We start from the raw sequence: 11,694 nt of genomic DNA, 5'->3' as shown, positions 1-11,694 counted from the left end.
TATGCCCCAGTGTCCTTAGAAAAAAAAGGAAATTGGACACAGACATGTACGTGCACTGAGGAAAGAACATGTGACGACAGAGGGAGAAGACTGCCATCTACAAGCCAAGAAGAGAGGTCTCAGAAGAAATCAACCTGTCAACACCTTGATCTCAGCCTTCTGGCCTCCAGAACTGAGACAAAATAAACTTCTATTGTTTAAGCCCCTCGATCTGTGGCATTTTGTTATGGCAGCCCTACAAGCAATACTCAGGATTTTGCCTCATCATCCAGCCTTTCACATGTGTCGATTAGTCTCGGTCAGTCATTAAACAGGTGGATCGCAAATGCCTACTGAGTTTAACATGTTTGTCATAAATTACAATTTTTGGAAATACTAGATTGCTCTGAAAATGAGACAGCAAAAACTGAGGATTGGTCAGTCATTCCCCAAATATCGGGATCCCTGGGCGGCTCAGTAGGTTGAGTGTCAGACTTAGGCTCAGGTCATGATCTTGCAGTTCACAGGTTCGAGCCTGCCATCGGGCTTGCTGCTGTTGGCCCATAGCCTGCTTTGGATCTTCTGTCCCCCTCTCTCTGCTCCTGCCCCGCTTGTGCTGGCTCGCTCTCTCTCAAAACTAAATCACCATTAAAAAAAATAATTCCCCAAACATCTATTCTCACAGGGTTCTTAACGTTCTTATTCAGTTTGAAAATAAGCTGCAGTGGCATTAGGAACACAACGAAAAAGTCAATGAAAGGAGTCTCGGGGTCCTCATCCGTACATTAAGAGGGTGGAGCTAGTTTCTCAGTGTTTTCCAGCTCTGAAATGCTGTAATTCTGTAAGATGGAAGGGTGTGGATTTATTCACCCATTGAGTGCCTCACCGTCCAGGCACTGTTTGTGGCCAGTGGGATACAGCAGTAAACAGAATAGATAAAATCCCTGCCTTCAAATAGTTTACATTATAGTGAGAGAAGACATAAACACAAATAAAATATAATTGAATTAAATGGTAGTAGGTGCAAAGGAGGAAAGGGGGAAGGAGAACGACAGAAACAGAGAAAACTGCTTGAAACGGCTTTTCACACCATGCGAAAGGGGGATAAGGATTGAGAAGTAGGGGTACCAGTGTGAAGAGACCCCGCCTAGTCTCCCAGTCAGACGACAGCTGGTACGCACGCGCATTTGGGTGTCACCGACGAAAGCGCGTTCCCAGAAGCGCATGCTCGTGGCGCGTGCGCGAGCCTCGCGAGCGAACGCGCGCGTGCCCGGCGTCCGAGGCGGTGGGTAACTGGGAGTTGGTGAAGCCCGGTTCGAGGTGACTTGGGGGAAAAGCACGCGTCGAAAGGATGATTCCGGGAGCCCTTCTAATAGCGGAAAGGCTGTGGCGACCGCCGCGAGCGTTTCTCGGACCCGGCTGTGCAGGGGCTCCGGGAGGCCTCTTGCGTCGGGCGGCAGGGGTTCGGCCTGCGAGTTGGGGGAGGGGACGGGGTGGAGCCTGAGCCTGGGGGGCCCGCGGCGGCTGTCCTGTCCCCCCGCCCCCGACCCGGAGCTCTCGCAGCTCGAGACCCGGGCCGAATCATCCCCTTTGACTGTGGCCCTGAAAAGACTGGGTTGTAGTAAGGAAATCGTGAAGTTGGGTAACAGTCTCAGAATACCTCTCATTTGCTGCCGGCTGCAAAGTTCCTTATATAAAAAAACATCCGCTCTGCGATTATAACTGTGATGTCCGGGCTTGAAGAACTAGCCCTACCACCTTCGAGAGGTCCAGCCCATGCTGCTCTCTCCCCTATGAAGGGAGACCTTTAATGGCACTATAATCTTCCTATTTTTTACCTGAAGGGAAAACTTAAAATCAAGTTCAGATAGCCCCTGACCATCACTATTCTTGTGAAGGTAGTTTGTAGCCGCCATGTGTAAATACCCAAAGAATGGTAATACAGGGACCTTCTGAAAACTTTTTGTGAAAGTAATATGTGGACAAGATCTAAAAATCAAATGATACAGAAAAGTTCATAATGAAAATTCCTGCCTTATCGTTTTGCATTCCCGGTCTTTTCCCCCCGGAGACAACATTTAACCAAGAATAATAATCTCATGACCCCCATCTCTTCTTGATACAAAGATTTGATTTTTTAAATTTCTTCTGTCTTAACCGTTCATTACAAGTTTTTACTAAAAGTCATGGTTATTGTGTAATGTATAAATATTATGAAACTAGCTTGGACATTTTTTTTCATGAATTTCTAGCTGAATTTAATTTAGACATCTGTTTTTGGTGAAGTGATTAGAATTGTGAACACTGTCTTATGGGTCAACTTCAAGCGTGATTATGATTTCACTTTAGGGCATGTGGGATTTAGAAAGGAGCAGTGAAAATTATGAAATTGCGAATGCTGCTTTGGATATTAAATCCATTGCACTAAACATGAGCTGTGTGATCTGTGTAGAGATCAAAGCTATAATTTGTTTTGTTTTTTACAGTGTGGTTTAATAAGAGATTTAATTTACCTCAAATGGCATTTCTCCCTTATGCTTGAGAGCAATGGATAATGCTCCGTAGCTCTGAGGGTTTGATTGTGTGTGTGTGTTTTCCTCCCATAGGCAATTATTTCCGGTCAGAGAAGGAAGCCAGTGCCTGGCCTTCTTAACCAGCTTTCTACCTGCCATGATCAAGTGCTTGTCAGTTGAAGTACAAGCCAGATTGCGTTCTGGTTTGGCTATATGCTCCTTAGGCCAGTGTGTTGAGGAACTTGCCCTCAATAGCATTGATGCTGAAGCAAAATGTGTGGCTGTCAGGGTGAATATGGAGACTTTCCAAGTTCAAGTGATAGACAATGGATTTGGGATGGGGAGGGATGATATAGACAAGGTGGGAAATCGTTATTTCACTAGTAAATGCAACTCGCTACAGGACTTGGAGAATCCCAGGTTTTATGGTTTCCGAGGGGAGGCCTTGGCAAGTATAGCTGACATGGCCAGTGCTGTGGAAATTTCATCCAAGAAAAACAAGACAATGAAAACTTTTGTGAAACTGTTTCAGAATGGAAAAGCCCTGAAAGCTTGTGAAGCTGACCTGACTAGACCAAGTGCCGGGACAACAGTAACAGTATATAACCTATTTTACCAGTTACCTGTAAGGAGGAAATGCATGGATCCTAGACTGGAGTTTGAGAAGGTCAGGCAGAGGATAGAAGCTCTTTCGCTCATGCACCCTTCCATTTCTTTCTCTTTGAGGAATGATGTTTCTGGTTCCATGGTTCTTCAACTTTCTAAAACCAAAGACACATGTTCCCGATTTTGTCAAATTTATGGACTGGGTAAGTCCCAAAAATTAAGAGAAATAAAATTTGAATACAAGGAGTTTGAGCTCAGCGGCTATATCAGCTCTGAAGCACATTACAATAAGAATATGCAATTTTTGTTTGTGAACAAAAGACTGGTTTTAAGGACAAAGTTGCATAAATTCATTGACTTTTTATTGAGGAAAGAAAGTATTATATGCAAGCCAAAGAATGGTTCTGCCACTAGACAAATGAATTCAAGTCCTCGGCATCGGTCTAACCCAGAACTCCATGGGATATATGTAATCAATGTGCAGTGTCAGTTCTGTGAATATGATGTGTGCCTGGAGCCAGCAAAAACGCTGATTGAATTTCAGAACTGGGATACTATTTTGGTTTGCATTCAGGAAGGAGTGAAAATGTTTTTAAAGAAAGAAAAACTATTTGTGGAATTATCAGGTGAGGACATTAAAGAATTTAGTGAAGATAACGATTTTAGTTTATTTAGTGCTACTCTTCAGAAGCACGTGTCTTCTGATGAGAAGGGTGACCAGGTCAGTTTTCAAGAAGCATGTAATAGTATTTTGGATTCCTATGAAATGTTTAATTTTCAATCAAAAGCTGTGAAAAGAAAAGCTACTGTAGAAAACAGAAGAAACACACAGAATTCTAGAGATTCAGAAGCTACCAGAAAAAACACAAATGATTCATTCTTGTACATTTGTGAATCAGATGGCCCAGGCCATGGTAAAGTGACAGAGTCATCTTTACAAAACAAAGATAGCTCTTGCTCAGAATCAGGGATCTTACAACAACAGACAGCTGAAGCATCAGAATGGGGAGAAAATGGGAAACATAAAAAACTTTGCTTAGAACGTAACTCTTCAGAAAGTCCATGTGGAACCAGTTCAGAAATGTTTGTAAACCCTTTTCAGACATCATACTGCTTTGAGAAGAATAGAGAAGATCTAGAAATACAGAAAGCAAGTGCTATTGTTAATGGCATGGCTGCCAGTATCCTGAAAAATAATGGAGTTCAGAATCAATTAGAGAGATTTAAAGACGCTACCAAAATGGGATCCCAACCTCTGCCTTTTGAGACAACGTTATTGAGAGTACGTGGTGCTCAGAGAGAGGAAGAGAAAGAAAAACAACCTAGTAATTGTGGAAGAGTAAACATTTTTAGTTATGGACAAGTTAAATTATGCTCCACTGGCTTTATAACTCATGTGGTACAAAATGAGCAAACTAAATCAACTGAAAGAGAACATTTACTTAAAAACTGTATTCAACCTGGTCCCGTGAGTGCCCGAGAAACATTTGTAAACAGAGCATGCCATTCAGTTGAGACTCCAAACATCGAAGATCCAACCAGCACTTTAAGTAAAGACTTTGCTCAACTGTCCGACAAGAAATTGTGCAGAACAAATACAAGTTATGGGCTAGAGAACAAACCTATAGCAACTTGTGAAAACATTGCTGTTTCTCAGGAAGGTACTAAAGAATCACACATGGATTGCTTATTACTTGACACAGCCTCTTCTTCCCCTTGGTGTAGATACGTTTCAAATGGTAGTAAGAAAATAGATAAATTGATTGGTTTCTCCAAACCGATAGCCCATAAGAAGCTAAGCTTAAGGTCACAACTGGGATCTTTAGAGAAGTTTAAGAGGCAATATGGGAAGGTTAAAAGTCCTCTGAATACAGAGGTGGAAGAAAATAATAATTCTGAAATCTCTACCAATCTCGGTCCTCAAGTTGAATCTGACATTCCATGGAAAGAGAAGAATCACTTAGACAACTCAGGCATTTGTAAAATCACTACTATGAAACATAATGATTCAAATAACAGTTGTCTGCCAGTAAGTCACATCTTTTACTCAAAGAAGTTTCCATTCTCTAGTGAAGAAGATTGTTTGGAACAACAGACTCCTTGCTTAAGAGAAAGTCCTGTAACTCTAAAGGAATTATCTGATTTTAACAGAAAACCTTTGGATGCCACGCAGTCTCCTAAATCTTTAGCCTCTAAATTATCCAGAATGAAAGGTTCCGAAAGAGAGACTCAAGCATTGGAAATGATGAGTCATTTTAATGAACTTCCACAATCAGATTCTAGTAGGAAAGACCATGACTTGTGCAGTGGGTTAATCCTGGATTCTTGCAAGTTATTTAAAAATGAGTATAAAAAAATAGACAGTGGCATCATTCCAGTGTTGGACTCTGTCACACAGGATAATCCCTTCAATAAAGATAGTAAAACATACTCTAACAACAACACAACAGGGAACTCCGTGATACCAGAAACTCCTTTGGTATTACCCTGTAGTCATTCTAAAGTCATCAGTGAAGATACGGATGTTCTTATAGCTTCAGACCCACAGACAGGAAGTCCTGACTCTCCCAGTAAAATGTTAATGAGTCACATAGAAGATGGCACAGCTGACAGAAAACGAACTCGTTTTCAGAGTGAAGAATCTATAGCAAGAACTTGTTTTGAAAATGAAGAGTCAAACACATGTTCTTTGGATTGGCAGCAGCATTTTGATGTAGCCCTGGGAAGAATGGTTTACATCAACAAAATAACTGGACTGAGTACATTCATTGCTCCTACTGAGGATATTCAGACTGCTTGTACTAAAGACCTGACAACTGTAGCTGTGGATGTCATACTTGAGAATGGTAAGTATATATATATATATATATATATATATATATATATATATATATATATAGTGCTATATACTATACTATAGTATAGTATACTATACTATATATATAGTGCTCACTGGCATGGAATGCTTTTGAAGGTGGTAATAATGGCCAAAGAGTAAGATAATCATTGTCCAAAGAGATTATCTCAGCTGATAGATCATTTTCAAGTTTAATTATAAAACATGTGTTTTATGGTATATAAAGATTCTCTAGGTCCAATACTATTTACATCTAGAAATACAATGAAAGACATAATAGAATGGAAGTGTTTGTATATGGATGTGTGGATGTGTAGGAGGGTGAGACCATTTTTCATGAAAATGGCACTATTAATAGTTGAGAAGATCCACAGTGCTTCCCTAGCCTCCTTTCTTCTCTCTCCCAAACATAAAACTCTCCTAGAAATTTGTCTTTAAAGATATCTGCAATGCCAGTGTGATATTTTTCTGGAAGTTGCTCTCTGCAGCTCTCAGGTGAAAAGCCAGAATGATCCTGTAATCATCCTGGGTTTCCCCAGAAGTCTGTGGCTCAGTACAGTACTATATTTTTGAACTGTTTTTGTGTTTTTAGAAAAAAGGACTTGACCATGAATTTTTTGGAATGTAGATTAAGTGTGTATTTTCCCAACTATACTTTTCAGACATGGTTTATTATAATACATATGCTAATCCATTTGATCTGTTTATGCTATAAGTAGCCGTTATTCAGGAAGACAGTAATGTGGCTTTGAAATCATACCACAAGGCTACAACAGAGCCTAGATTGGGACTCTTGAGTTCTCATGTCTCAGTCAACATTAAAAGTGACATTGTTTTGGCAGTGTGTTGAGAGCCAGATGTTGGGAGATGGTAAAACTGATTTCCATCTGGCTATAATCTTGGTTTCGCATCAGGAGGATAAACATTAAATGTGCATACATATTAAAAGTCTTGAATGTTGCAAAAGAATGTAAACTGTATGAATGTAATTGTAAATTGACTTGTAATTCTCCTTAGCATGAATATCTCTAGTAGGAGGCTCTGATTTATCTAAGGTTAAATAAGGCCTTTATTTTTCAGTGGTTTCCAGTTTTTTCCTCATGAAAAAATAATCACTGTAGTAACTTTCAAAGTTTTAAGTAGGAGAACTGTCTTTCAGCACTGCTCCTGAGACTCTCAGGTGGCTCTTAAAGAGATACGTGATTTTCAGTTGATGTAGTTTTATGTCCTGTTTTATACGACTGCTTATCGGAAGTAAACCTAAAGCACTGGCACCTCATCTTCCTGAAATGCAACTGCTTTTAAATGGAGACAAAAAAGGCCGCGATTACATTAACCTGAGATGGTTGCTGCTGAACCAAAGCGGGAACGTCAGCTGCCGCACACAACATGAACATCTGCTTCCGTTGAGCCGATCTAGATGTTTAAAACACTTCAACCTATTTAACTTTCTGCATTAGCAAGTCTTGTAGCAAGTCTCTGAAGTGTCATGTTAACTCAATTCCATAAGAAAAATGAAAATTAAAAAGTATGTTGGGTATAGAAATGAGTTTCATGGAAAGATGGCTCCCCCATTCACAGTGCATGTCACACCTTCTGTAAAGGGCTAACGTGTGGTAGGACGTTGGGACACTGCTGAACCATACAGAAAAACGTTACTTAGGATGAATTGTTAAGAGGCAAATTAAATCGTACACAAGAGAATATCTATACAGGTAATTTTAAGGAGTGGTGTAAGTCTCCAAGCCTTGGCAGTTTTTTTCTTTAAAATGCCTTTAATTCTGGGGTGCCTGGGTGGCTCAGTCAGTTAAGCATCTCACCTGGGCTCAGGTCATGACCTCACTGTTCTTGAGTTCGAGCCCCCGGTGGGGCTCTGTGCTGACAGCTCAGAGCCTAGAGCCTGCTTCCGATTCAGTGTTTCTATCTCTGCCCCTCCCTGGCTCGTGCTCTGTCTCTCTCTGCCTCTCAAAAATAATATATAAAAACATTAAAAAAATTTTTTTGAAGGAAGAAACATTAATTTAAAAAAATTAAAATGCCTCTAATTCTGTCCTTTCTATTACCAATAACACAACCTAATTTCACCTTACCCTTTCATTTTATCATTCTGAATTCATCTCTCCAGTTCTTGTCCAATGGATTTATTGTTTTGAAATAATAGTTCCATCATGTTTTGGCCCCTATTCAAAAACTGTCAAATGCAGGCATTGTTTCTAAAACTCAATCATCCTTCAGAGAGGACGGCAGAATTTAGGCCAGATATTACTGGACTTTGGAGTTTATTTTTTTAATGTATGTTTTTTTATTTTTGAGAGAGAGAGAGAGAGAGAGAGAGAGAGAGAGAGCAGAGAGGGATAGAGAGAGAGAAGAGGAGAGAATCCCAGGCAGGCTCCATGCTATCAGCACCGAGCCTGATGTGGGGATTGAACTCAACAAACCGTGAGATCACAACCTGAGCTGAAATCAAAAGTCTGATGCCTTACTGACTGAGCCACCCAGGCACCCCTGGACTTTGGAGTTTAAATTGAGAACTTTTCATTCATTTATCTGTCCATGTATTCATTCATTTATTGTTCACACTGCTAGGTTGCAGATTCACTGGCTTGGCTTTCAGGAGTTCACAATCAATTAGGGAAGACAGCTATGTAAACGTAATATCAGATAAATGTTATAATAGCAACACATTTTGAGTATAAGAGACATAAACCTGGGGACTTGTGAAGGTTGCACCAAGTAGTGAAGGCTAACAATTAAGTACCAGTATATGTCAAATACCAGCTATATCAACCGTGACACTTGACATTTTGGACTCCTAACTCTTTGTCGTAGGGTTCGTCCTATGCATGTAGAATATTTGGCAGTCCCTAGCCTCTATCTCTGCTAGATACCAGTAGCACCCCTTACCCAGGTTGTGACAACCACATGTTGCCAAATGTCTCTCATACAAAATTGTGCCCATTGAGAATCAGTGATCTGTTTTAGTGCTCATTCTGTCTGGTATATATGGATAACGGGACTAAGCATTAATGTAGGTTCCTAAATTAGCAGCATAACTCATTAAAGAACTCTGACTCTCAATCTCGTGCTTAGTAGTCTGCTTCGGGTCTCAACTCCATTTGTGCAGAAAGATTTTAATGTAACTTGATTTTTTAATAATTTATATTTTGAGTTCAAATGTCTAGGTTTTCTTTTTTACATTTAGGATCTCAGTACAAGTGTCATCCTTTTAGAAGCGACCTTGTTCTTCCCTTCCTTCCTAGAGCTCGGGAAGAGAGGACTGTGATGAGACAGAATAACAGAGGTAGGGGCAAAAACAGAGGTTGCCGGGACATCTAGTACATACTGTACCACCTAACTAAAAAAAATTTTTTTAAAAAGCAGGGTTGTGTTATTAAGCTTGATCAGGGCCAGCTGTGCCTTCCTGGAACCAGTAATTCCCCACGGTCCTATTTAACAGCAGAACTAAGTAATTCAGTGCATGCATTTAGATCAGAAATTACTTTTCCAGACTTGAAGTCAATACTGGGTGATTATGCACAGTCTGTGGTGTCTTGTGATTGAGAGAATATCTCTTATTTTTAAAGATTGGAGTTGCACTCCGTATTGTAGTAGGTTTATGTAAGCAAAATCCTTATTTTAAAAAAAAAAGGCTACAGATTCTTTGTTTCTAAAAATAGGTAAGGTATATTTTTATCTAAAGGAAGTGAGACTACTAATTTGAACCAGTTTCTTCTGGATTTGTATTCTGAAATATCTCTTGAAAATAGTTTGGAGAAAAAGCTATAATGCCAAAAGATACAGTCATCAACTCTAACTTAAAAAGTAACAGATCAGAACAATTTAGAGATCCAGCAAACACTAAACTTTTGTAGAATATTGGGGCAATATGTCTGATCTTTGGTCTTGCCGCTGCACCACAGCAAACAGGAGTGCCACTCACCTTTTTTTCTGCGGCTGTCAATGCCAACTTGATCTGTTTCCTTTTGCCTTAGATGCTGTGGATGATACTGTTGGTAGAGAATCACTTCAGTCTTTGTTCTCAGAGTGGGAAAATCCAGTATTTGCCCGTTATCCAGAGGTGGGTCTGTAGCAAATTTTCTTTGCTTGTTATTTTAAAATTTGTACTTCATTTAAGCTGGATATGAGCATGAATGGCTATATTAATTTTTAATTACAAGCGGAAAGTGGGCATGTTTCCAAATAATTTATTTGGAAATACCATTTAATATAGAGAGGAGAAATCAGAATCCATAGAATTTGGGAGCTCAGACATTCTGGATTAAACATGTGTAGTCAGTGTGTGATGAGTTGAATGTGTTTACCACTCTTACAAACCCTATCTTGCAGCTTTGGCAGGGTATTTAGGGTGGTGATAATTAAAACAAAACAAAACAAAACAAAACAAAAAGCACTGTTACATCATCAGATAAAATAGCGAGTCTTCTACTGGAGGAACAATTCATCATTGGACGTGAGTGTATGTGTTCTCAGTGGGTTATCACAGAAGGTACTTTGTGTGTTATGATAAAGGTGTAGAATAAATGAGCACTTGATTACTGATTTTTCAGTTAAGATGTGTTTAAGGACTTGATCATGGAGCATAAACGAATTGTTATTCTGAAACAACATTGGTTTTTGTTAGTAATTTTGTTTATACCCCCAAATTATTATTTAAGACTAATAATTCACAGAGCTTTTTGAATTTCTCTAAGTTCCCTGAATTCAACCCACTTCTAATAGGTTCTGTGAAAATGATAAAGCAGTTTGGAATCTTTGGTAAAACAGTTCTGCAGATATAAAGAATTAAAAATTTAAATGATGTTTGTGCTGCTTTCTAGGTTGCTGTTGATGTAAGCAGTGGCCAGGCCAAAAGCCTCGCGGTTAAAATTCACAATGTCTTACATCCTTATCGTTTCACCAAAGAAATGATTCATTCAATGCAGGTAAGAGATTGACTTTGAAATCTCATAAAAATATATATAAGACCTAAGCTGGACTAACTCTTGTGAAATTGGATTTATTTAATGATCTAGACCACCTTGGTCAAGGCACATGTGTTTTTTTAAATCTTACTAGAACTTTTATTATAAGAAAAAGCAGGGACCAATTTTAATTACAAAGGAAAAAATGTCTTTAGTAGTGTGAGCAGGTTGGAGGGATGAATTAAGGATTGAGGCTCACAGTTTCAAGGATTATATATTGACTTTATATTTTGACAATAATTTATAAATCAACTAAATCCTGTACAGACATTGTCCTTAAATGTACAACAGTGCCCCTTTGTAAATGACCCTCTATTGTGTGAGGCGACAAATGACATGGCTTAGGAGTCTCCAGATTGAGGAGCAGTCTTAACAAAAGGGACCCCTTGTCTCATCTGCTTTGCTAGTTTGCCCTCTCCTAACACCACTCAGGCTGTCTTCATCTCCTTATTTTCAGTATGGAAACAAATTAGGAGGTTAGATAGATCTAGGTAAATCCCTCACATGGCACTGACCTGGTACCAGAGCAAAGCAAGCTCTTGATCACCCAAAGTGGGGCATTAGCTCACCTGATGTGGGACTTGAAGTCACGATCCGTGAGATCATGACCTGAGTTGAAGTCAGATGCTTAATGACTGAGCTGCTCAGGCGCTGAAACAACAGTTTTAGTTAAACGATAGGGACCGAGGCAGGGAAGGGCAATGAGAACCTTGTCTGTACCTGGACAGAGAGGAGTCCCCAAGGGTTAAAGCCTCTG

At 39.7% G+C, this 11,694-nt stretch overlaps 1 protein-coding gene across 7 annotated transcripts in view; it reads left to right on the top strand.

Moving 5' to 3' along the window:
- The first annotated feature begins 1,192 nt into the window (after positions 1–1,192).
- Positions 1,193–11,694, top strand: part of MLH3 (mutL homolog 3) — a 28,323-nt gene continuing 17,821 nt past the window's right edge. For 2 of the 7 annotated variants that reach the window (XR_009264621.1, XR_009264622.1), the window contains exons 1-4: positions 1,497–5,944; positions 9,158–9,256; positions 9,948–10,033; positions 10,794–10,898. Coding sequence is in view for 5 of the 7 variants with exons in the window: in XM_058739699.1 (XP_058595682.1) it covers positions 2,650–5,944; positions 9,158–9,256; positions 9,948–10,033; positions 10,794–10,898 (3,585 nt within the window). In the remaining 2 variants the exon portion in view is untranslated. Of the gene's footprint in view, positions 1,300–1,496; positions 5,945–9,157; positions 9,257–9,947; positions 10,034–10,793; positions 10,899–11,694 lie in introns of those variants that run through there. The other 5 variants (XM_058739699.1, XM_058739698.1, XM_058739701.1 and 2 more) reach the window with 5 other exon arrangements.

Source organism: Neofelis nebulosa, chromosome 7 (genome assembly GCF_028018385.1).
Source record: "Neofelis nebulosa isolate mNeoNeb1 chromosome 7, mNeoNeb1.pri, whole genome shotgun sequence".
NCBI classification, from domain to species: domain Eukaryota; kingdom Metazoa; phylum Chordata; class Mammalia; order Carnivora; family Felidae; genus Neofelis; species Neofelis nebulosa.
The sequence above is the reverse complement of the archived record's forward strand: the minus strand, read 5'-3'. Positions and strand labels throughout refer to the sequence as shown.